At 40.7% G+C, this 27307-nt stretch overlaps 1 protein-coding gene across 1 annotated transcript in view; it reads right to left on the bottom strand.

The window, feature by feature from the left end:
* Positions 1 to 27307, bottom strand: part of tbcd (tubulin folding cofactor D) — an 86429-nt gene that overhangs the window by 12514 nt on the left and 46608 nt on the right. Inside the window, exons 18-33 of the mRNA XM_063015908.1 lie at positions 25465 to 25545; positions 24271 to 24344; positions 22585 to 22702; positions 21530 to 21590; positions 20627 to 20649; positions 20463 to 20494; positions 19380 to 19442; positions 19211 to 19263; positions 19005 to 19086; positions 17833 to 17951; positions 16216 to 16307; positions 15745 to 15885; positions 14843 to 14926; positions 11277 to 11435; positions 7574 to 7712; positions 770 to 891 (exon numbers count right to left, since the gene is read on the bottom strand). Coding sequence (XP_062871978.1) covers positions 770 to 891; positions 7574 to 7712; positions 11277 to 11435; positions 14843 to 14926; positions 15745 to 15885; positions 16216 to 16307; positions 17833 to 17951; positions 19005 to 19086; positions 19211 to 19263; positions 19380 to 19442; positions 20463 to 20494; positions 20627 to 20649; positions 21530 to 21590; positions 22585 to 22702; positions 24271 to 24344; positions 25465 to 25545 — 1443 coding nt within the window. The remainder of the gene's footprint in view (positions 1 to 769; positions 892 to 7573; positions 7713 to 11276; positions 11436 to 14842; positions 14927 to 15744; positions 15886 to 16215; positions 16308 to 17832; positions 17952 to 19004; positions 19087 to 19210; positions 19264 to 19379; positions 19443 to 20462; positions 20495 to 20626; positions 20650 to 21529; positions 21591 to 22584; positions 22703 to 24270; positions 24345 to 25464; positions 25546 to 27307) is intronic.

Genomic DNA, 27307 nt, shown 5'->3' with positions numbered 1-27307 from the left:
AGAGAGAGTATATGTGTGTGTGTGTATGTATAAGACTGCCCTTATTGTATTTATCGTGCACTGCTAGCATATCTATAACCAAAGTCAATTCCTTGTATGTGTGAGCATACTTGGCCAATAAAGTCTGATTCTGATCTCTCTGTAGTCTGTTCTTCACCTCAAAAGAACAAGTCAGTAAAGTAAAAAGCCCCCGATAATCTGTCTATGTACAGTTTTATTTCTTACTTTATAAACTCAGCAAACTCTAAAGACGCTCGAGTAAACTAGAACCACCTCATAGTTCAAACTAACCAGTAAACGCAAGGTAATTGAATGCTACACAAATGAATAAATCGCTAAACACAAACTTTAAATTGTGAATTTCACAGCAAATTGCATATTACATTGAAAAAGGCTCATTTCATGGCCGTGAATTAGGTAGGGCCTTAACTATAAGCCATTCAGCATTAAAATATCAGCTGGTACAGATTTGTCAGCTGCCCATTAACTCTCCTGTTCTACCACATCCCAAAGGTGCTTTGGTCAATTCAGATCTGAAGACCGTGAAGAGCATTGACGTACACTAAACTCATTGTTCAACAAACCACATTGACTTGTGATTTGTACCATTATGCATTATCTTGCTGCAAGTAGACAAGTGAACAATGGCCATAAAGGTATGCCCATGGTCAGCAGTACTCAGACAGGTATGGATTTACAACTGAAAGTCATCGTGTTTAAAATGAAAAGCTCTTTGGCCTGACCAGGACTGCAGTAGGAGGTAAAATACCTGTCATTGCGAATGTTGTCTCTGAAGATGTGTAGTACTGCGTCTCCAAACTCCTGCAGCTGTGCATGATCCTGCTGGATGCTCTTCAGGTGTTCGAACAGTGATTGGGAGGAGAATCGCACCTGTGGAAACAAGCACATGCTCGTCTGATTCTGTTCTTCATTATCAGTATGAGACAGATCTGGACCGCAGGCAGGCCAGTCAAGCACACACACTCTGTGTCTACAAAGCCACACGATTGTAAAGTAGGCAGAATAAAGCCTGGAATTGTCTTAAATGCAATAAGCACAGACTTCCCAGAACAAGATGTCTCTCTAAAATACAAATATACACCTCTACATTAATGGGACCTTCACACATATGCAACTCACTCATGGCGTGTGCACTGACGCACCACTATACCATGACAAAAGTTGTTTTTGCACCTTCTGATGAAAACAGACTAGATCAGTGGTGGGTAGACTATGGCTAATCTTGTCTGTTGAGTATATACAAAACTGTCCAAAAGACCATATTCATTTCACCTTTTTACTGCTATACCCTGCGTCTACTAGATGGTGCACTTTAAACACTACCGACCTTTGCTAAAGCCGAGTCTGTTGTCTCTACACACAGATATTCATTCTATACATTTGCATTGAATACGGTAGGTAGATAATCTTTACTTTTTTTTAATATATATTTTCTTTATGCATTTTCACTCCTTTTTCTCCCTTTTTAGCACGTCCAATTGCCCGATTGCATCATGCTTCCTCTCCACCAATGCCGATCTCTGCTCTGATTGAGGAGAACAAAGCTAATCCACACCCCCTCCGACACGTGGGCAGCATGACGTATGCATCTTATCACCTTCACTTTGACGAGTGCAGTGCAGCTTAGCACTGTGTACGGAGAGACACACCCTGAGAGCACTCTCATCTAATCTCTGTACATGCGCCATCCATTGCACCAGTCATGAGAGAGAGATCCCATCCGGCTTAGTCCCGCCCATATCTGAACAACAGGCCAATCGTTGTTCATGTGGCCGCTTAGCCTTAGCCGACAGGCAGAGCTGAGATTCGATACAATGTATTCGAGATCCCAGCTCTGGTTCCAGCGTGTGTTTTTACTACTGCGCCACCTGAGCGGCATAATCTTTACTTCTTAGGTAATGAGTTTCACATGTATTTATTTATATTAGTATATTCCCCTGTTGGCTACTCGCCCGGCATGTCTGTCATTTTTTTGTCTGTCAAATTTTAAAACCCAGTGTGGCTCTTGAGCTAAAAAGAGCCACCCCTGGTCTAAATGGTACTTTTTGTCTTTGGTACAAAGAACTTGACAGGCATTTTTGAAAAGCAAGCTGAAATAAGAGCCGAAATATAACGTACGGTTGATGGTTAAAGACCTAAATTATTTGCAATCTTGCGCTAAGAAATTCAAATGTTCTTTTTGGGACATTTGGCACCAATTGGCACCATCTAAAAAAATCTGTATAATCTTCATATTCTATGCTGGATAAATTTTTTTTTTATAAACTTAGGTTTTAGTTTTTGATAATCTTGTCCATTAAATAAATATAAAAAACTCAAACCTAAAATGTAAACTTTTACCTGCTGTCAGGTCTGTAAAAAAAAAAAAAAAGCTGGTGGACAATAACACGTTTAAAGGGTGCTGTGTAAGTCCCTGTTTTTGCTTTTTTCTTTAAAATGTGATAAACAACAAACTTTAGTCAAGTTTTAGGGTGCTAGTAGTAATTTGTAGTAGGCGTTTCATTCTCTTGACATACACATTTAGATGTAAAAAGCCTCTAATTCATGACTGAACTGTTTTTAGGGATTACATCTGATCAGATGTGGTTGGGACAGTCTTACATAAGCACTAAAACATAATTGTCCACTTGCTGGCGCACGTCTCTCTGTGTACATGAGTGATAGGATTTGCGTTGTCGGGAGGCTCGCTTTGTTCTTTGCTCGCCTTTTTCTCTGTTTTATGCATAATTTTTGCATGTTCTAGTGCTTAGTTATGCACCAGCACTGCTCCAGTAGCCACCAGCAGTGCTTCAGACTCAAAATAATAGATACTCTGAGTGGCCACCATACAATCAGGTTTTACATTACATATTTATGTATCTATTTACAATGTTTATTTACTGTTTATCATATGTGTATGTTTAGCACTTTTGTGGATCTTAGTGCTGTGCTTTTGTATATTTTCGCACCCCTGGAAAAAAAAATAACCTCGCTGTTTCGGACCAGTTCATTAAATCAAGGTTCCTCTGTATATGTATAATGTATATTATTAAATTGGATTACACAGTGGGCAGGTACTTTTGAAAACAGATGCAAAGACAGATAGAGAGCATAGAAACACGTCCCAACAGCTTTTCCCAGCCACCAAAACATAAGTGAATAAAGTTTAAGTATGAAGAGGCAGAAATGTTATTGCTTAAATACTAAAATATATTGCGATATCATTCTGGCCATTTCCAAATCCACTGCTGGCTCCCGCTCTTCACTTGCAATATTCTACTGCATGTTGCAACTCCCAGTCCCAGAGCTTAACTGTGGGAACATCTCAGATATCAGATGCTGGCACTCAGGCCATGCAGTCCAACCCTGACTAAGGTGGTTTAATCGCCACGTCAATGCTGATCGTCCCAAAGAGGGGAACAAGAACAAAAATGGGGGGAAAAGTCTTTGTGGCCTCTGAGGAAATTTGTTTATGGGCACTGGTGGTACATGATCTCGATTTGCACAAGCTCCCGGCACTTATTAAAGCCTTTTACCCTTATTTTTCTTGATTACATCTACAAATACTTGAGAATATGGAGAGCAAAAGGGCTACAAATCATGCTGAAAGATTTTTCCTATTGGCTTCTGACCAGCGGAGTAGATTCTCACTGAAAGAATTAGAGAAAAGGAGAAAGAAAAAAGACGGAGGGGTAGGGAAAAAGATATTAGATGAGAAGAAGTAATGAAAACAGGTAAAGCAGGGGGATGGGAAGCCAGCCAGAGAAACAGACTGAATAGGAAAAAGAGGAAGAAATGGAGCATGCAAGGCAAAGCAAGAGTGACAGAAAGAGTTAGAGACTGAGAGAAAGACGGAGTGAGAGCTTGAGCTTTCCTGGACAGCCGATTTGCTTCAGAGCCTCTCATTCATCACTGAAATGCATGAGCTCAAAAGTGCAGGCTGGGTTGCCAGAAGCGCTCGTTCGGCTCCAGCTCCGTTCTCTCTGACTGAATTCTCTGCTTCAGTGTTCCAGCTGGGCTTCTGGTCTCAAAAAACATCACAAAGACTTGCCATTTTTAGGCTTTTGTGGGAATTGAGTTTACAGTCTGACATAAAGCATTTAAAATAAATTATTAAGAAAACAGGACAGCATTTAACAACTCTTTTCCCTAGACAGTTCACAATCAAAACAGTTATTTATTCTTGGAATTATACAGAGATTACTCAGATCTGTGAATCACTGTTTCATGTCTTTATCCAGTGTCCATGTGGGCCGTTTAGGTGGCGCAGCAGTAAAACACATGCTGAACACCAGAGCTGGGATCTCGAATACATCGTATCGAATCTCAGATCTGCCCCAGCTGGGCTGAGCAGCCACATGAACAACGATTGGCCTGTTGTTCAGACAGAGGTGGGATATTAAAAGCCGGATAGGGTTTCTCTCTCATTACTAATGCAATTAAGACCTCTGCTGGCTGATTGATGGTGCCTGCACAGAGACGGGAAAAGTGTGCTGATCAGGGTGTGTCTCTCTGTACACAGTGCTGATCCGCATTGCACTCGTCAAAGTGTAGGTGACAAAATGCATATGACTGCTGCCCACGTGTCAGAGGGGGAGTGGGTTAGCTTTGTTCTCCTCAATCAGTGCAGGGATCTGCATTGGTGGAGAGGAAGCATGACGCAATCAGGCAATTGGACGAGCAAAAAGGGAGAAAAAGGGGAGAAAGTGCACAAACAAAATATTTTAAAAAAGTGTCCACGTGGAGCTACCTACACCAGGTTACGTATGACACAAGTGCTAGCCCTCCTGGAACCCAATGAGATTGCATTGCAGTGACTACAGTTGGAAAAAAGCTTAACATAAGAGCAATCTGGACGATTTTCAATTACAGAACACACCTTGACGCTGATTGGACTATGATATTCAGAAGCACGACAAACTGTCCAGAACAGTCACAGCTAGTTTAACACTGTGGTGGAATGTGATAGAAAAAAATTCTTCCTCTTCGCCCTTTGGTGGTGCGTCGCCCTACTGCCCTAAGGAATGAGCAGCCCCGGCTACTCTTCATGTGACCTCCTTCCAATTTTGCAGGCACCAGTCCAGAACGCATATTCATCAAACCCTTCATCCCTTCATCAAACCCTGCCAGTTGTGTTTGTGTGGACACTTGGCCAGGTCGGTGGATCTGCTGAGATTCAAACTGACAAAAACCCACAACCCTGCAGTGATGTGCTAGTGAGTTAGACTGTGTGCGTGTGTGTGTGTGTTTTTGTATGATGCTTTATTACTGATTAATTTGTTTAAACAGGTAAAACTAATAATATGCAAATATGTTTTGCCTTTGCATTGAACATTTACAGGCAGATGATCGAACATTGCACCCCTGAGGAAAAATATATGTGGAATGATTAAGATAAACAGTAAAATTGATGGCTCATTAAATTGATGCCATTAAAATGTGGCAAACTCTCTGACAGAAAGTTTCTGGCTACAGCTAGAGGCTGTGTTCCAAACCACATGCTTTGTACCATACGTAGTCATTTTGTGTGCTATCTAGTATGGAAACATGTGATTTGGGGTTTTAAAGACAGAGATATATGAGATATATTTTTAAAAAGTGTAAGGGTTATTATTTTTTATTTGGGCACCCGAGTGGCCTATTACAGTTCGAATCTCGGCGGTGCTATCAGCTAGCCAGGCGTCTACACTGACAAGATTGGCTATGTCTGAGAAAAGTGGGTTAGCCAAAGCCAAAGGATAAGAGCCCTGTCCGGGGTATTCCTGCTTTGCGATAAATGAAAATGAATTGATGAATGAATGAGGGTTTTCAAGGATACATAAAGGATACATAAAGCAGACACATTCATGACCTTAAAAACCTAAAACCTGCTAAATGCACACATGCTTAAGTCAAAACTACCGGAGGATCCCTTCTGCTTTGAAGCCTTACATATTAAATTTGGCTGCTACCAGTTTGGTTGGGACTAAAGGCAACACATTAAGTAAGCAAGACAAAATATAACAGCAATTCCTGCAGTGTCTCCATACTCACAAATGTGCAAAAAATGCTTTTCCTTAAGGTCATAATAGACTTATTTTTAAATTCAAGTGTTTCAGCCACTGCAGTTGCTAAAAGGTGTGATAAATGATTTATATGAAGGAAATTATATGCTTCCAACTTTGCAGCACTAGTTTAGAGAAGGCTTTTTACCAGGGGTGTCAAACTCATTTTCACCGAGGGCCACATCTGCATTATGATGGCCCTCAAAGGGCTTATTGTAACATATCCTGCTGTGATTGCATTGGATAATTCGTTGTTTTTCTTGAAGGCTAAATTCTGTGTTTGACGTCAGAATGCCAAATGTTTACTGTATATTTATAATGTATATCTACATTTATATTGTACTCCTTTACCACAGATACAGCCTCATAACACAAGAGACGTATTAGTTTTTCTTCTTAAAGCACAAACTGCACTTTCCCATCTTTCATTAAATTTCCTCCTTTTGCTTCAATTTTCTCTTCTTGTATATTTTGGGATTATTTGTAAATATTTCTCAACATCACTTGTTGGAAAAACCACCTTAGTTAATCACTGATGTGGAAACACTGGCATCTAGTGGCGAGTCGCGGTCACTTTGCGGGTCACAAAAGTGCCATGCATTGTGGGAGATGAAGTTTATGTACGATTTTACAGTGTATTTTAAGACAATCATACGTCTTTTAAGCTCACGCGAGTTTCTGAAATGGGATGTCCGTGTCCAAATACTTTTTTTGTTGCTGTGTTGGGCTCGCGATTTTTGTGCTTGATGCGGTTCTCAAAGTTCACCTGATTTAACTTTGACCCGGTTTGCCGCTGGCCATTTCAAAGCACCTCCAATGAGACAAACTGTTTGATATGACACAGTAAAAAGGACTCAGGCCATACCAACAATGTTTAAAAAGAACAAAGCTTAACATGACTTATTGTACTAAAACAACAAGCTAGGAATTTATTAGTGAAGAGAACTTATGAGCAGTAATAATTAGGAGAAGACTTTAGTATCCTTATGTCGATCTTTTGGTATATTAATCCATGATAAGATAAGATAAGATTTTTTTTTACATTAAGTGTTTAGACTTGGAGAAGCTAATTCTCACAATTTCTCAGCACCCCAAGCTGTAACCACCACGCAGTGAGGAAAATCCAGCTAAACACAGATACATGTGGAGCGTTCAGAGTGAATTTGACGGTTATTCCACACAAATGCAGATTCGTCTCATATTTTACCACACCGCTCAAGCCAAACGCTGAACACGTCGAGTTTAAGGGTACAAATTTCTCGATGAAGGGCGTCGAGTTTCAAAGATTTCCAGTTTAGGGGACGTCGAGTTACAAGGTACCACTGTGCTACTTTGTACAATAGGGAGTGGTTTGGAATGCCATTCTGTTCTAATCATGCTGTTTCCCCACCTCAAGGCAAAATCCCCTACAAGTCATAAAGTCTGTCCCTGTGAGCCAAATGCTGAACTTGTAGCTGTAAGCTTTCCATGACTATTTACTGTTAGTCAGTGGGGTGTTAGTGGGAGGATCTCGGGTGTATCGTACGTACCGTGGACTCGGTGAGACCGCCCACAGAAACAGCCAGGCCCAAGAGTGTGTGGTAGCGGTAGTCTTGCAGTCGCAGGAGCTGTGTGACCCGAGGGAAAGCTTGAGATGCTGCGTTCCAGTTCAGAGACTTCACACCACCTCTTTAAAACAACAGATCAGGATTAGAACATGCGCACACAACACAGATAACATCAGGAGCAGATCGGATTTGATAAGAGAGCTGTTTACGTGCCCACTTGTGAAATTTCCACAAAACTTTCCACATAACCTACACAGATCTCATCAACTCATGGAAAAAAATCAGAGCTAATCTTTGGAGCGATCTGATACTGAAAAAACAAATTTGAGATCCGTTTTTTCCTCACAGCTCTGATATCGATTTGAGAAAGTAATGAACCTAGGAAAGACGTTATAAGCATTAAAATGATTATACTTTGACTTATGGCCAAGTTTAGTTTGGCAGTTGTAGCTAGAGCACCTGGTCAAGTTTTTGAGAAGTGAAAAAATTAGAGAAATGTGGTGAAATGTGAGCAGTTATATCATTAATCCCTATAACAGTATAATTACGAAATATTTTTTACTATTATTTTAAACATATGTTCATTTGGTATACAGTGGCACTCACAAGCAGCCCTATAAATAAGCAAATCGGAGTGGCGCAGCAGTCCAACGTGCTAGCCCATCACAACTGGGATCTCTACCTCTCGAGTTTAATTTCCAGCTGTGCTTTTGACCGACCGGTCACATACACAGACACACGATTGACTGTGTGTCTGTAGGGGGCGGTTAACAGTCAAAGCAGGCCCCCTTGTCGCTGCTATAATTACAAACTCGAAAACTGGATGACCAAGGTACCTGCACATTAAGAACAGTGGCTGATCATGAGTGTTTTTTTTTTTTGCTATTTTGTTTATGCATTTTCTCTCTTTTTGTCCCAAATTTGCTTAGCCGATTAGTCTTCTCCAGCTGGGGACCCCATCTGTGTATGAGGAGGGTATATTCGCCTGACAGACTGTGTGTGCAGTCCACCGACCCCTGTCTATTCACCCATAATTCAGTGGATTCGCAAGTGAGGCCGGTCTCATGCATGAAGAGTCCACTTCTGTACAGGCGCCTTTTGCTACTAACCAGGGTCCTTACACAGCGTTAAACAGCAGACTAGTGGCTAATTTCGTCTGGGGGGCACTCAGGCAACCGACAGCAGAGCTGAGATTCAAACTCGAGAAGTGTTCAACCCCTCTCCATATTTGTGTTGGACTTTTTTATATACAGTGTATCACAAAAGTGAGTACACCCCTCACATTTCTGCAGATATTTAAGTATATCTTTTCATGGGACAACACTGACAAAATGACACTTTGACACAATGAAAAGTAGTCTGTGTGCAGCTTATATAACAGTGTAAATTTATTCTTCCCTCAAAATAACTCAATATACAGCCATTAATGTCTAAACCACCGGCAACAAAAGTGAGTACACCCCTTAGTGAAAGTTCCTGAAGTGTCAATATTTTGTGTGGCCACCATTATTTCCCAGAACTGCCTTAACTCTCCTGGGCATGGAGTTTACCAGAGCTTCACAGGTTGCCACTGGAATGCTTTTCCACTCCTCCATGACGACATCACGGAGCTGGCGGATATTCGAGACTTTGCGCTCCTCCACCTTCCGCTTGAGGATGCCCCAAAGATGTTCTATTGGGTTTAGGTCTGGAGACATGCTTGGCCAGTCCATCACCTTTACCCTCAGCCTCTTCAATAAAGCAGTGGTCGTCTTAGAGGTGTGTTTGGGGTCATTATCATGCTGGAACACTGCCCTGCGACCCAGTTTCCGGAGGGAGGGGATCATGCTCTGCTTCAGTATTTCACAGTACATATTGGAGTTCATGTGTCCCTCAATGAAATGTAACTCCCCAACACCTGCTGCACTCATGCAGCCCCAGACCATGGCATTCCCACCACCATGCTTGACTGTAGGCATGACACACTTATCTTTGTACTTCTCACTTGATTGCCGCCACACATGCTTGAGACCATCTGAACCAAACAAATTAATCTTGGTCTCATCAGACCATAGGACATGGTTCCAGTAATCCATGTCCTTTGTTGACATGTCTTCAGCAAACTGTTTGCGGGCTTTCTTGTGTAGAGACTTCAGAAGAGGCTTCATTCTGGGGTGACAGCCATGCAGACCAATTTGATGTAGTGTGCGGCGTATGGTCTGAGCACTGACAGGCTGACCCCCCACCTTTTCAATCTCTGCAGCAATGCTGACAGCACTCCTGCGCCTATCTTTCAAAGACAGCAGTTGGATGTGACGCTGAGCACGTGCACTCAGCTTCTTTGGACGACCAATGCGAGGTCTGTTCTGAGTGGACCCTGCTCTTTTAAAACGCTGGATGATCTTGGCCACTGTGCTGCAGCTCAGTTTCAGGGTGTTGGCAATCTTCTTGTAGCCTTGGCCATCTTCATGTAGCGCAACAATTCGTCTTTTAAGATCCTCAGAGAGTTCTTTGCCATGAGGTGCCATGTTGGAACTTTCAGTGACCAGTATGAGAGAGTGTGAGAGCTGTACTACTAAATTGAACACAACTGCTCCCTATGCACACCTGAGACCTAGTAACACTAACAAATCACATGACATTTTGGAGGGAAAATGACAAGCAGTGCTCAATTTGGACATTTAGGGGTGTAGTCTCTTAGGGGTGTACTCACTTTTGTTGCCGGTGGTTTAGACATTAATGGCTGTATATTGAGTTATTTTGAGGGAAGAATAAATTTACACTGTTATATAAGCTGCACACAGACTACTTTTCATTGTGTCAAAGTGTCATTTTGTCAGTGTTGTCCCATGAAAAGATATACTTAAATATCTGCAGAAATGTGAGGGGTGTACTCACTTTTGTGATACACTGTATGTTTGCCCCTAAGCAAATGAACTGTACTTAAATTACACCAGAGCTGAGGCTGGCCAGGAATCACAGAGGTGTCACAACCTCAGGCCTGGATGCTAAAGGCCACTGGCTGGCTTGCTGGCAAACAAAGCCTGCACCAGGGAGTTGTGTCCCAGACACAAAGTCACTGTGCGCCTTTAGGTACCCAAGCAAGCCGCACGTTCCCATCTATTGAATTATGTCTAGGCAGGAGAATTTTTGAGTGTCTGGTATCTAGTTTTACTAGGTTACCCCTAAATTAGGGTTAAATAGGGGCTTAATCATAGTTCTTACAGAGCTGTAACAATCTGGAAAAAGGACAGGACATGAGTAGGTATAAACTGGAATGTGCCCACTGTTCAAAATGTGTGCACCCCTGGCAAAATTTTAAACAACATTTGAAGCAGAGTATTAATAAATGCACATACCACAAAAATGTATTAAAATTTGCATGTTTTTTTTACACAAATCAGGAGGTGCACAAACTTATGCACACAACTGTACTAGTTTAACAGCATAGTTTAACACACACTTAAAATAAACAGTACTCTGTATACACGTTTCAACGTCTCCTAATGGATAAAAAATATAAAAGGAAAATACCAAAGTGTGAATAAGTTATGGCTCCCTCCTGAATCCTGAATCCTTCTGTTCTTGCATATCGGTAAACAAAGCATGATATTGCACAGCAACAACAAAATATATTTATAGATCATAATTTCATTTTGTCAGTATCAGCAGGAGCTGAAACTATTAGACACAGTGAGGCACTTACAGAGGAAAAATATTAAGCAGCTCCTCCCGGTGGGGGATGTTAGGTACTACAGGATCTGTGCTGTGGAGCAGACGAAGAAACACAGATCCAGCATTAGCTCTGTAACGGTCAATCTTTTCTGCAGCTTGCTGAGACAGGAAGCACATCATCCGCAGGCATCTATAAACACAGAACAAGAACAGAAATGAGACAGAGAGAGAGAAAGCAAAAAAGATGGTGATATACAGTATAATGCCCCTTTTCCATTGCACGATAAGCTATGACCCTGCGGTCACATATGGGGACATAACATTTTGGCTTTGTTATGCCTCATACCTCGCTCTGCTTAACTTAGACATGGTGTCCCCAATAGTAGACACTTTTGTCTGCCATCTAGTAGTAGCAGCAAAAGTGCTAAACAATAAATAAGACAAAAACAAATTCAGTCATGGGCTACCTCCACCGAACAGCAAGACAGATCGCTTCAGACGTTCTTTTGTGCCAACTGCCATCAGACTGCATAACAATAGCAGAATACACAGGCTGTCCTCACACTGACAAGCCCCCCCCCATAAAATAACTCAAGACCCCCCCCTTTTCCTCCCAACATGGGACTCTACATTCTTATTACATATTACACATTCTAATCTACATATAGTGGTTTGTTATATAGTTGTTATTACCATACTGATGTATAATAGTAATTGCATCTCATAGCTAATATACAGGTATATTTTTTTGAATTCTCTATTTTTCCCCCAATTTTCTCCCCTAATCTAGTCGTGTCCAATTGCCCTAAATGCGTCCTCTATACTGATTCGACCCTTCACCGCTGACTGAGGACGCCTCTCAACTGACATACGCCCCCTCCGGCACGTACAGTCAGTACAGACTGCATTTTTCACCACTGTGTACAGAGGGCCACACCCCCATCAGCATTATTCCTCAGCCCTGTGCAGGCGCCATCAGTCAGCCAGCAGGGGCCGCAGTTGCACCAGTTATGAGGACCTATGGTCTGACTTTTTACCTCTATGAACAACAGCCAATCGTTGTTCATGCAGCCACCCAGCCCAGTCGGAAAGGCAGAGCCGAGATTCGATACAATGTACTGGAAACCCCAACTCTGGTGTGCTAGAGTACTTTTTTACCGCTGCGCCACCTGAGCGGCTACATAGCTAATATTTTTTATAATTTTCTTATTTTTATTTTATTCTACTCTATTTTATTTACTCTATTTACTGTACTTACACTGTACTGGAGCTGCTGTGACACTCGAATTTCCCCCATGGGGATCAATAAAGGAATCTTACAAATAAAATAATCAAAGCTTTCATAGTTCAATACTTTCTAAATCTATGGTCCAAGATTTAGTGGTTGTTTTCATAGCCAAGTGACCCGTACTGTTGCTAAATGTCTGTGCTAAATTTGGTTAGCCTTCTTGACCAGGGACCACGTGTACCGAAGCAGGTCGTACAGGTGGGGCAAGAAACTGTGCAGACCATGATTGGTCAAACAGAATTACCAGTAAGCGCTATTTTTAAAACCCAATTGCAATAGATTTCATTAATTTCAATGTTGTGAAAAAACATGAAAAACAAGGCAAAAGAAAATCAAATTTCACAACAACCGCAGTAGAGCAAACAAAAAATGGTTTTGCGGTTGTCACTGCTATTGTTGACAGTTACTGGTCTGGTGAAGTAGCCTTCACATCCTCACCACAAGCAAATTGTTACTTTCATTGGTTTTAACAGTAAACAGCACAACAGCAGCACTGGTGGTTCAGGATTTAAAAGCGAGCCATATTGTGCTGTGCGGTACCGTGCAATGAAAAAGAAGCATTAGTGCCATTGTGTTTTAGAAAATTTGATATGGATTGCATATCGCAGCGTAGGGCTGGGCGGTATGACCAAAAATTTGTTCCAAAAGATTCTGACGGTTTCACAGTATATCACAGTACGTTTTTTGTTTGTTTCCTACGCTTCCAGTTGACTTATAACGCTGGTTTAGCAGCTGACCTGAAGTATTTTCGCCCTGTAAGAGATTCCTAGAATCCACTGTTTTAATTATTGCTCTGAAAGCTTCTTTCTCAACTGTCTATAGAGGAATTGTGTCCTTACATATGTGGATTGTTACTGCGTTTGTAATGTCATTGTTTGCAACAGCTGTGGCTCAACAAACCGTACAGTATATAGTGTTATAGTCTGTTCTAAACTGCCGACATGCCTCATTTCTTTGGCAGGTTCTTTTGGTGCACATTTGGTCTTCCTCTCTTTATCCTCCATCTGTTTTTTTTTTTCACCATATCGAGGAAGCCTGTCTCATCTGTTAACACTGTTATGTTAACGGTACCTGGCTAACTCGTGAGCTGTATCTAAACTGCACGGCGTTCCATAGCGTTTTTATCGGTGAACAATATTATATATTTTTTTGCTTACTGAAGCTTACAGCTGTTAAAATTAACTATGCTAGTATGGTAGTATTTGAAAAATCCATAGCATATGAGGAATCAAAAATGGTATACTGAATGTACCATCATACCGCCCAGCACTATCACAGCGGCAGAAGGAAGAGACCCCATCAGACCCACCCTTCTTCTAAAAAAGCCAACTGTGTGTGTGTGTGGATGCCCTGACAGGTCGGTGGATCTGCTAAGATTCAAACTCGCTGAGTCACCTGAGCGCCCCTTTTTTTTTTTTTAACCATGACCCCTTAGGGACTATGTAATCATTACAGTAAAGTATTTGATTTGATGGTAAATGCAAGTGGCATCATACGGAAAATAAAACGAGCTTATTTCAGACTAATAAATATCCATAAAAAAATGAATTATGTGAAAAATCTCCATGGGTCTGTATGAAAACCTAGTGAGCTGCCTTGCTGCCTATTGCCTACCTGGGCAGCTGCCTAAGTAGAAAGGATTCTAATAAGACATTGTACTCATAAGGCAGATTATTTAGGCGCACTACTAAGACAGAGATTACGGCAATACGTCACAGCAGTTTTCGCTTACTAAGCTAACACAGTTAGCCTCAGGCTATTCAAACCAATGGGCTGAGGCAGCACAATCCGCTAGCATGCCAGCTAACATCTCCCTCCAAGTACCCAAAATAGTTAAACTGTCACTGACGAGGCCAAATTTGCAAAATTTCACTTGTGCACCTAAAAATCAATACAAATTTATTTACATTTGAGAAGACCTCCATTCGTTGCTTTGCATTCGTCCGGCACATTTGTAATTTTTTTGTGAGAAAAGTTGTGCCGCACTGAATGCTGGGATTGCCTTCACAGCTAAGGAAGCATCAGATGCTCCCTTGTTATTCAGTCAGATTATAGCTCTAAAATAAAACCTTAGTAGGAGGCATTTTAAGGTATCTACGAATTTATACATGCCTTCTTCTCAGAAGCGTGTAGAAAGATGTAAAATTTTGTCTATGTAGAGATCACTAGGTTTTCAGACAGACCTCAAGTCACTCTGATTCACTCTGTTCACCCGCTTTACTTCTCCTTTGCCAGAATTTGTTACAGTTGATCTGAGATTAGGAATGCACACAGACAACAAGCCATTGTGAATGTAGGGTAGCACTTACATAGAAGGAGACACGAGATCAGGGGCAGAACTGGCAACATGAAGAGTAATATCCTGCAGACCAGACATGGCTGCTGCCCGAACCCTGAAAAAAAGGAGGCAAAAATGATCAAACACACAAACATTTAGAGCATTTAATTGAACACACATAAGCAAAAAAAACCTGGACCTGAATGTAAAGTTAGTAAGATTTGAGTTTTTGCTTTGTGCTGGTACAGCATGTGCTTAGCTGGTGAAGCTGACTGCAGGTTGATATAGATCAGGTCATAAAAACAAACCTGGATTCTGCGTGTGTGCATGTGTAAAAAAAATATTTATTACACATTTTATAGGCTGCTATGTATTTGTGTAGCTTTTGGCTTTATATTCAGCACAGGGTCGACACTGTAGAGCAGCTTGAGTGAGTGCCTTACAGCAGCATGAATCATGTGGACCTGGATTCAATCATATCCAACCTGGCTGGTGTATAAAAGTAGCTTGGCATGTTCTTTTAGTGTGTTTTTTTTCTCTGTGGAGTTTAGTTTTGTTTAATAAAAAAAAACAAAAATAATAAAAAAGGAATTTATTTTTTAAAGTGAGTGAGTAAATATGTGATACCCTGTATTCCTGCCCAGTGCCCAGTGCTGTTTGATTATTCTCAACTCTCTTTGGCCCTTAATATTTGTCCCTACTTTTGTCTGACCATTTTGTTGTCTTTTTTGACATTTATTTATCTTCAATAATTGCTTAATTCTAATCAAGTCACGTTTCACAAGGTAAGTTTCATTTGGTCTCTTATGGAAAACAATTTCAGATGATGCCCTTCTGAGTGGTCAATGAAACGGGCTGTATGTCCAAAAGAAAGCTATTTCACACGTTTCTAGCACCAGGTGCGTCCACCTGATGGAAGGAGCGAGCACTGACCAGGCTCCCACGTCTCCTCTGCTGTCCGTGGTGTAGTTGTTCATGCAGCCCAGCAGAGCCTCGAACACACCGGTCACGTTGTTCTTACATAAAGCACAATCAGGACTGGCCTGAAAACACACTCCTACGGTTAAAAACACCCTGTGAAAGAAACACACACACACACAAGTGGGACTTAGACAAAGCGGGGGAGTGAGACGGATCGTGATGGATCATGTTGAAAAATCATGAATTTCAGGTCAGGCTGGTAGGAGCAACAGGCGCTAATTGTGTTTGCTATTCCCAAGATCCAGCCGTTCCTCGGCCACACAGGCGAGGGAAAAGAAGGAAGGGAGGGGGGTGGGAATGAATGGAGACTGGTGAGAGTGAAGGGGCGGAAAGATAAAGAGAGAAGGTAACCAGTCAGGTGAGAGTAAAGGAGGAGGAGAGAGAATGATTAAGGTAAGGGAAGGAGATAGACAGATGACTGACTGGGCGAGAGCTGTAGCTGCATCTCTTCTGGCCTCTGGAAACCCTTCTTCCTTCTCTGTGATCCTACAAGCTTCCTGCAGCCCTTCCAACACCTAAACACAAGAGCACAGACAAGCAGGTTAACATCGGAGGCCACAAGATCCACTGTTTTAATGGGTTTTTTTACAGCGCCACTTGTTGGCGAATATGGTTGTACACTGACCATGGTCAAGCAAGCTTTACATCGCAATAAGCTTAGAGTTTGCTGTCAAAGAAGAAAGCCTTTGCTTCAATGTCAGCGCCTTTATTTGCCAGCTCCACGTTAGTGAATATGGTTACTGATCATGGTCCAGCAAGCTTTACATCGCAATAGGCTTAGAGTTTGCTGTCAAAGATGTCAGCACCTTGGCGGCTCAGGTGGCGCAGCGGTAAAGTACGCTAGCGCACCAGAGTTGGGGTTTCGAATACATCGTATCGAATCTCAGCTCTGCCTTTCTGACTGGGCTGGGCGGCTGCATGAACAACGATTGGCTGTTGTTCAGGGTTAGAGGGTAAAAAAAGTCGGATCATAGGTCCTCATAACTGGTGCAACTGCGGCCCCTGCTGGCTGACTGATGACGCCTGCACAGGGCTGAGGAATAATGCTGATGGGGGTGTGGCCCTCCATACACAGTCAAGTGTATGAACTCGACTCGTGCAGGTGAAAAATGCAGTCTGTACTGACTGTACGTGCCGGAGGGGGCGTATGTCAGTTGAGAGGCGTCCTCAGTCAGCGGTGAAGGGTCGAATCAGTATAGAGGATGCGTTCAGGGTAATTGGTCATGACTAGATTAGGGGAGAAAAATTTGGGGGGGAAAAGTGTGGGGGGGGGGGGGGGGGAGATCTCAGCACCTTAAAACGTGTTGTACTACAGACTTTGAATGTATGTGTAGCCTGCTTGATTGTGGACAGTGACACTTATGTTTGTACTTTTGTCAAGTAAATGAAACAACACTAAAAAAAGTAAACTTTATAGACACCAAACTGCGAAAGCTCACATTTTCCACTCAGGACCATAAAGCTAGTGTGGACAGAGGCTCACAAATACAGGACAGATAAAGATTAGAAAAACTTTGCCCAGTCAGACACATCTGGATTTCTGCTGTAACATGCAGACGGCAGAGTCTGCATTTGGCATAAACAGCATGTTCTGAACTAACAGGAGTGGAACTGGACATGTACCAGTCTGTGTAAATGCTAGAGACTGTATGGTTGTCTTTATGAAGGTCCTGGGTTCGATCCCCAGGCGGGGTCGGTCCGGGTCCTTTCTGTGCAGAGTTTGCATGTTCTCCCCGTGTCTGCGTGGGTTTCCTCCGGGAGCTCCGGTTTCCTCCCACAGTCCAAAAACATGCAGTCAAGTTAATTGGAGACTGAATTGCCCTATAGGTGAATGTGTGTGTGTGTGCCTGCCCTGCAATGGACTGGCGCCCCATTCAGGTTGTTACTGTGTGCCTTGCGTGACCCTAATTGGATAAGTGAGAGTAAGTACATGTCATATGTAATGAAATATTAATTGCACATTACAGAATTAAATAATATGAATTGCTGTCACATCTGGAAATGTGTTAAACAAGTTCACATTTTTGCATTGATTTGTACCTGATTAACTTTGCTGCAAATCATGAAATGTGGAAGAGATCCGAGAGCTAAAGCACAACCACAGCGCATCTGGACCTCTGTACTCCTCAATCCTGCTAGATACCCACTCACCAACTGCTCTGTACACATACACATACACCGGAGACACGTCAGGCAATGCAGCGGTGCCCTGAATCAGAGTTTAGATTAAGATGAATTCTCTATCACACACACACACACACACACACACACACACACACACACACACACACACACACACACACACGTGTCTAAGTCTAATCTGAGGACTACAACCTGGATCCTGCAACATGGGGACCCACATTTCTAAAAGCTCTCTCTCACACACACACACACATTACTATTATTATTGTAACTATTATTAACATTATTATTATTACTGTATTACTATTTTATTATTATCATTATAATAAACACACTTTATAATTAACACATTATTATTGTTATTATTACTACTATTATTGTATTATTGTTGTTATTACTATTGTTATCAGTATATATTATCATCAATATCATCATCAGTCTTGCTATTTCTTTTTTATTATTATTATTATTATTATTATTATTAACACACATTATTGATATTATTATTACTATCGATTTATTATTGTTGTTATTACTATTATTTTTACTAATATATTATCATCATAATCATCATCACGATCATTAATATTGTTATCATCATCATTAACACACACATTATTGTTATTATATTATTACTATTTATTATTGTTGTTGTTATTACTATTAATGTTACTAATATATTATCATTAGTATCATTATTATTAGTATCATAATTATTATCATTCTTATTATTATAATTATCATTATTATTTTTATCAGAAATATTATTATTATTATTATCATTGTTATTATTATCATAATTATTGTTAATTTTATCACTATTTTTCATTATTGTTATCATTATCATTTTTATTGTTGTTATTATTATTACTAATATATTATCAGTATCCTTATTATGATCATTATTATTGTAATTATAATAATAATTATTACTATTTTTTTATTGTTGTTATTACTATAATTACTAATATATTATCAACATGATTATCATCATTATTATCATTATTTACACATTATTATTGTTATTATAACTTTCATTATTACTTTTGCTTAATGCTGAACTTGTGTACCTTGCACATTGGTATCAGCCACCCCGGATTGGACCTGGTAGTACTCCTGACACAGAGCTGCAAGAGCCGACACTGCTGTTTCCTACACACACACACACACACACACACACACACACACACACACACACACACACACACACATTAAAAACCACACTTAAGCAAATCAGTGTCATTCTGTATGTATGATTAGAACAACGTCGCTGTACCTGGATCTCCTCATTGCCATTTAAACTGTCATCTATGAGCGACTGCCATCCACCTGCAACATAAGACACAAAACATTAAATCCAGCCCATGTGTGTCTTATCACAGCCAGATATAATCTAAGCACATTAAACAGTGTAATGAATTTGTTTTTTGAGTGTGTTTACTTACTAATGACAGGGTCGCCTTTAAACGGCATCATGGAGTGAGACAGTTTCTCAATGAGGAAACACACTGCAGGCAGAAGGAAGGAAAAGTCGGTCAGCATGCTGTCACGTTAAAATTCAAAGCGTTACAATATAATTTTACTTATTATAGCCAAATTAGCTAACTGAATGCTGCAATGCTCGATATCTGCCAGCACTTAAAAATTCAAATTGCATCTTTTTAGCTGCACAAGACAAGTTCATGTGTGAATCATCTTTGTGTACGGAGAGTCACACCCTGATCACATTATCCCTCGTCTCTCTGCAAGTGCCATCAATCAGCCAGCAGAGGTCGTAACTGTATCTGTTATGAGGAATCCCTTTTCTGTGCCCACCAATCGTTGTTCATGCAGGCACCCAGACCGCTGGTAGCAGAACTGAGATTCGATCCGAGGAGTTGGAGATGTCAGCGCTGGTGTGCTAGCATGTTTTACTGCTGCGCCACATGAGCACCCTTTTTCTTTTTGTTTAATTAATGTAATTAGATTTTTGTTTTACCACTGCTTTATGCTTGTCAGGCTTCCACAGAATCACTGATAACAATGCAGTAACACACCCCAAACATGACATCAATCCAACATTGGGCCACAACCATTACTTTCCCCCTTTTCAGACATAGCCAGTCATATTTGGATTTACATGCCCGACCAGCTGATAGAGGTAGCAGGTTAGCGTAATTTATCACTGCACAAGCAGAGCATTCCTGCTGTTCCTTAAATGAATATAATCATTTAAAATGTGTTATCTTCATTTATATTTTATTTTTATTTATCTTCGTACACCATCATGCAGTCATGATATGTGTCCAGTTCAAATAAATGTAAACTGTGGACTAAATGTACCCGGTACTGTTTTCAGACTGACATGAGGGGAGGGTTCAACAAAAACCTGACTGAACAATAATGAAACTGTAGCACACTTCATGAATAAAAACACCGTGGGTAAAATGATGGCAAATGAGTGTGCTGTGAGCTCTGTCACTAAGAACACATCTCCATAAAATCCTCAGGGTTTAAACAAGGTACAAAAGATGAATTTGTAAATTTACCTGCTGGCCTCATCAGCTCCCCACCAAAACCCCTGCAGAAAGAAAACAGAACGATACAAAAAAAAAAAAAAAAAAAAAAGAATATTAAAAGATGTCATTTGTTTTATGAAGGTTTAACATAACCTGTGTTATTTATGCCTTCTTGTTGGAACAAATATGTTTACCTGTACAGCTTTCTGTCAGAGACCTAAAACACAGAGATATGTGATTCAGAGCCAGAATTCAGATATAGCAATAAATAAATTAGTAAAACACTTAAACATAAGCTCAAACATGCAAGTTTACTTGTAATCTTTGCTGATATTGCTCTAACAGACATTGTTAGCCAATGAGTTGTCGCACTTATGTCCATTAATATTACTAATAATCATAATGTTCTAGCACTTGATAAGTGGGAAAGAAATATTTTTGGTCTTCATAATAAAAGGGTGGATTTTGAGAAGGCCTATGACTTGCTGGTGCCAGGGATTTTTTTTGTTAATGTTGTCTATTGTACTTTAAACCCAGTCAGTTGGATTAGGGAACAGTTACTGATCTTTAGGGACAAAATTTTTTCTGTAATAGTTTCCCTTGGCTAGGTTCACATACTGCCATGAACCCTCTGTTTTTGGTGCCAAGCCTGAGATTCAAACCTTCAGTACTTCTTCTCTTATCATTACACCTTATGAAGCTCATGAAATATTAGCTTAAAATAATGTAATTTTATGTATTTTAAATAATAATAAAATACACTAAAAAAAACGTTGCTTTTCTGTTGATCAACATTTCCTGATTTATTTCCACTATTTATGGTGAATTCTAGTACTATCTATTTAATTTCATGGTGTACTGTCAGTAGGGGCTGAACTGCCTCGGCTGGAGTGTGGATGTCAGGAGTAAACATTACACTATTGTAAACTAAATTCATATTTTAAAGCAATGCACTATGCTAAATAAAGAAGTGTCATTTCATTCATTTAATTTTATGATTACATTTATTTATTTATACGATTTGGAGTGCATAGGTCTTCCATATGTGTGCATATAATAGCTGTAGTATTTGTGCGTATAAGTAACATATTGCTGACCTTCTGGTGGATGTCCTTGAGACCCTGGATAGAGTCTGAAGACAGGAAGTCTGTGACAGGCCTGAAAAAAAATTGTCTCTTTGTTAGAATTTTAAGGTTATGTTTTACACTTTGGTTACATTCATGATAGCCAGGTTGCTTATAGGTTACACATGATTCATCAGTTTAAGTTTAATGTCAAACACAGTTAGGACAATTTTGTATCTTCAATTCGCCTCACTTGGCTGGCTGTACAAGGAAACAAAAGCTTTTGGATCTCCAGAAACTCCACACAGAAAGGACACGGACCACTTAGGAATCGAACTCAGGACCTTCTTGCTGTGAGGTGACAGTACTAACCACTGAACCCTCATTGACTGCTTACTCTCAAAATCATTTGAGGTAATTCAGGATGAGTTTGTCTGGACCAAGCAAACAACAAACTGCATGGAATAACCCTTTAAGTGATGCTCAGTAAAGTTCAAATAGGGCTGGACACAACCCTTCCAAGATGTGCACTGCAAAGCATCTCATACGTAGAGTCAGGGCGCCTTTGACCAGCCAGCAGAGGCTGCATTTTATTTATTTATTATTTTATTTTATTAGGATTTTAACGTGATGTTTTACACACTTTGGTTACATTCATGACAGGACAGGTCGTTACTGGTTACACAAGATTCATCAGTTCAAATTTTTAATGTCAAACACGATCATAGATAATTTTGTATCTCCAATTATACTGACTGCATGTATGCATGCAGGGGAGAACATGCAAACTCCACACAGAAAAGACCTGGACCGATCCACCTAGGAATCAAACTCAGGACCTTCTCGATGTGAGGTGACAGGGCTACCCACCGAGCCACTGTGCCGCCCCAGAAGCTGCAGTTGCTGCAGTAATGTGGAATCCTTTCAACCATCCCTCCCGACAGACACTGGCGCCTGGCCGTTCGATAGCAGAACTGAGATTTGAACTCGGAGCACAGTAATCTTAGGCATTCCTCGTAGAGGTATAGATGCTGTGTATGTCTACTGAACTATTCCCACAAAACAGTTGATGTAAGGTAAGTCAGTACCTGCTACTTTGAGCACCCAGTTCGTACAGGGCATGAGCGATCTCAGCACACGCCAGTATTGCTCCATGGCGGCCATGCAGATCCATTCCCGTCGCCATCGGCAACAGCTGAGGGAGAACTAAAAGACAGGTGAGAGTAGAAATCATCATTGAGGTCATATCAATGAGCAGATTAGATACTGGAGTTGTTTGGGTCATTCTACATACAGTCCTGCACTCAGTGATCACATCTTTAAATTGAGGGGTCACTGACTTAATAATCTTGCACTCTTGTGATAACTAGGGCCCTTCTAAAATTTCACGGACCTCGTTAAAGTGCCACATTTCATGGCAGTTATTAAATTACACTGAATGATAGAATAAATGGAAGCTACAGTACACAGCACAGCCTACATTAATAGTTGAATGTAAACCTAGAACATACAGTGACGGTGCAAGGCATCATGTTCTGTCTCAAAGACGAAAATACTCGTCCGTGTTTTGACCCCCCATCTGAGTCCACAGAATTGGTTGGGAATTGGTTACCTGAGTCGAGTTTTTAGCTGCTTTACACTTCGACATCTTGGACATTTTGACTAAGCGATTAATAACTGAATTGCCGTAGGATTGCTAGCACCTTGATACTTAAACACTACGCAAATAAAAAACGTTAAATCGTGAAACACAAATTTCACAGCAAATTGCACATTACACAGGAAATGTCTCATTTCAAGGTCTGTGACACAATTTTCAGCCAATAAAGTTCTATAAACATGTAAATGGTGAATTGTACTTCTTAACATCTTAGTTTCCATACCAAAAATTAAGGACCTTAGTGCACCTTCCTATAGATTCTACATTTTCATTTTCCGGCATTTAGCAGCCACCCTTTTCCAAAGCCACTTAAGAGTACTGTGACAGTATACAATCTAAGCAATTGAGAGCCTTGCTCTTAGTGGCAACCTGGCAGTGGTGAGGCTTGAACTAGCAGCCTTTCAATTACTAGTCCAGTACCTTAACCGCTAGGCTACAACTGCCCTCTACAAGTGTCTGAAAGAGTGCTGGAGGGATGGAACACCAGTTTTCCAAAGATCATTCCTCAACATGTGTAATTCTTCCGCCGCCACACCTCTAAGACATTTGTGCAGTCGGCCTAAATATAATTATTTTAATAATTATGCAATTAAAAAGGGTAAGTACACGCTTATTAGCTTCTGTACCACATTTCCTTTAGGCCACAAGTTTGGCTTGTCTTGATCCACCCATCAGTAATCGAGGAAGACAGGAGTTATGGTTCTTCTCTGTACAAGCATCCAGACTGTCTGTTCACACATCTCAGTTTTTTGCCATCTTCAAAAGATGATTAAAGCTCTTCATCACCTCTTTACTGAGGCCCTGCAGTTACTACTCTGTTTCTAACAGGGTTTCAGCAGATTTGTGTTCTTAGACTGTTGTATATTTCTTGTATGCTAGAATAAAGAGGAAGCTCTTCTGTAAGTCGCTCTGGATAAGAGCGTCTGCTAAATGCTCCAAATGTGAATAATAATAATTAAAAGTGTGTAAAGTTGCCTAGATCACAATGCCTAGATGCTGACAGACTTTATTTGCTTTATACTGACAACACTGACCGACTTCTGTCCAGCATGATTAACCTGTTTCTCCTGATCCCTCCCTCACGCCCAAACATCAGCATTCCATCGTCTCTTACCTGTGTTGGCCATGTAATCTGGGGCCTGTGGAGTGAGGTTATGCAGGGCTTTGGATGCCAGCTCCCGGATAGCCCTGAACACAAAAGCATAACTAGTTAGACACAGTACAGAGAGGGTTTGAAACACTGAATTTACACAATTTCCTGTGCACACTATATAGAAGTGACCCACCCATACACACAGTCACACACACCTCAAATTTTTGTGTGACACACAAAAACAGTGTAAAACACGAAACAGTTTCTTCATTTAATTTTATTTTTAATCTCTGCTTTATTCTGGTCAGGGTTGTGATGGGTCCTGTTCCCCAGGGACACTTGATGCAAGGCAGGTACATACCCCGGACAGAGCGCTAATCTATCACGGGGCTTTTGGTAACCCCGACATAGCTGATAATGTCTGTGTGAGCACCCAACAGGCTGATAGCACCACTGAGATTGGACGTGGGCTAGTGTAACAAACCGCTGCACCACCTGAGCACCTAAAACAACCAACTGTAGTTGAGACAGTAGGTTTTTATTTTATTTTAATGTAATTGTTTGAAGTGAAGTTAAATTAAGTAACTAGCATTAAGTGTGTTTACATGCACACTATGGTCAGATTACTGTAAGAAATCAGATTATGATGTGCTGTGCTTTTGACTGGAAAGGAGTCCACACAGACACAACAGGCTGTGTCTGAGGGGAGATGGTTAAATAGGTTTGTCATTGCTACTGTACACTGTGGTGCTTTCTCTGTCGCATTTTCTGAGACAGCCAATTGTGTCTGTGTAGACAGCCAATTGTGTCTGATAGCACCGCAAAGATATAGAGTAAAGGACTGCACCTGCACTTTAAATAAAGATTTTATGTGGACAAAAAGTATGTGGACGCCTGACCAAGTGGTTGTTGGACATCTTAAAACCATGGCCACAAACACACCTTACTTAGTTTGAAAAGGCTTTCCACATATTTTTGGAGCATGTCTGTGGAAAATTGTGTCCATTCAGTCAAAAGAGCCTTGGTAAGACAGGATGAGAAGGCCTGGCTTGCAATCAACATTCCAATTCATCCGAAAGATGCTTAGTACAGCTATAAACATGGGTCTGTGCAGACCATTAGAGTCCTATATTAATTAAATATTGTATTTCTGTGACCATTTATTTACCAATATTCTAATCAAGTTCAATATTCTAATCAGACACCCCTCCTTACCTATCCCAGTGGTTGATTTTCCTAGTCACCAAATGGTCGATCATCGGCTTTGTGTATTCCTCAAAACCTGCTATATAGACACTGAGGACAAAGCACAAGAGAAGAGTTAGCGTGGTTAAACTGAATGGTGTGTGCAGTTGTAAAAATGGATTAATGATCAGCTTGATGTGATGCACTATGAAGATATTAATATTGGTAAAACATGACAATTTTCTTTTATGCTGTTATACAACAGTTAGTTCCGACCTTACAGTCTGATTGGTTGAGAAGCGTTCTAACTGTGCTGATATTCGTGATAACAGCACGGCCTTTTCACACCACAACTGTATTACTCCGCTGACGCGTTGCCATTAACGACAATTATTATGAAATTCAGGGCTTCTTTGATTTGTTTTCTTTCTTTATTTTGTAAAAACTGTTGTATAAAAGCAATAGAACACTCGAGGTCGTGTGTTATCGCCTTCGGCTCGTGTCTGCGACCAAATCACAGCCGTGTTATTCAGGATAACACACTCCCTCTTGTGTTCTATTGCTTAAATATACATCATAAAATACTAAACACCCTCTGCTTAGGAAAAGTTTCATCAAGCAGGACACCAAATATTAAAAAAATAATTTTAGCTTTTTCCCCCCAAATTATTTGTATATATTTAATAGTATGTCTTTTTGAAACTGAAAACACCTCATCCTCATCCACCAAGTCTCTCTCTCTCTATAAACTATACGGCCATGAATGTGTGGACAAGTGGAAGGGTGGATAAAAAAAGCCACCAAAAAAGAATATGACAGGATGACTCAGGTTTCCAAAAGCTCACCTGAACATACCACAAAAGGTGTGGAACACTAAGCTTTAGACTAATGAGACCAAGGTGGAGCAGTTTGCCATTCCCAGTGTATTACCACTAACTGTAAAGCATGGCAGAGGAATGATTTTAAACCTTGCAATTAAGAGCTGGGATTCGAATGCACTTCCAATCTTCCGTTTGATATCCCGAAGCGCTACCCACTAGGCTACTACTGTCCCAGTTATGAGGTCACAACAAAAGCCTGATAGTGGTGCAATAGCAGTGTTACAGGTTTGGGAATGATCCAACAACCAAAATGCTAACTTCACAGTTAAGCTCTTTGTATTATTTAGCTCTTTCCAACTAATTAGCATAAGCTGAAAAACATAAGGTAAAGTGGGGGCAGTAAAACAAAAAAAAGCATGTTTAACACTTTAACAGCACAATTCTGAATTTTTTTTTTTTTTTTTTGGTTGATGTGGTAGCCGGGACAGTGGTGGCCTAGTGGGTAGAGCTTTGGGCTATCAACTGGAAGATTGGCTGTTCAAGTCCAGGCTCTGCTATGCAGCCACTGTTGGGTCCTTGAGCAAGGCCCTTAACCCTGTCTGCTCCAGGGGCGCTGTACGATGGCTGACCCTGTGCTCTGATCCCAGCTTCCAAAACAAGCTGGGATATGCGACAGGGACAGGTGTACAGTAGTATTTCATTGTACTGTACACCTGTATATGTATATATGACAAATAAAGGATATCTATATCTTGATATCTTTAGAATAATATGGGCAAAAATTCTGTTACTTTACTTTTTTGTTTTTAAGTGGCTACGGTGCTGTGTGGGTTTTAAACTGCCCCTTGAGCACATAAAGACACATTTGGTCAAGCTACTCGCTGAAAAAGCAGTGTGTGTCACTTTGTTCCCTAAGGCTAGAATTTTACACATTGTTCCTCTACTGAAGTGGCATCTTAGCAGCTTGCTCGGTGACATTTCAATGTCAGACCTGCCCTTCAGCTAATGGGTATATTCTTAGACAGACTGACAGGGAAATGTCTTCATACACC

Source organism: Trichomycterus rosablanca, chromosome 2 (assembly GCF_030014385.1).
Source record: "Trichomycterus rosablanca isolate fTriRos1 chromosome 2, fTriRos1.hap1, whole genome shotgun sequence".
Classification (NCBI taxonomy): Eukaryota; Metazoa; Chordata; class Actinopteri; order Siluriformes; family Trichomycteridae; genus Trichomycterus; species Trichomycterus rosablanca.
This window is presented reverse-complemented; position numbering and strand designations above follow the sequence as displayed.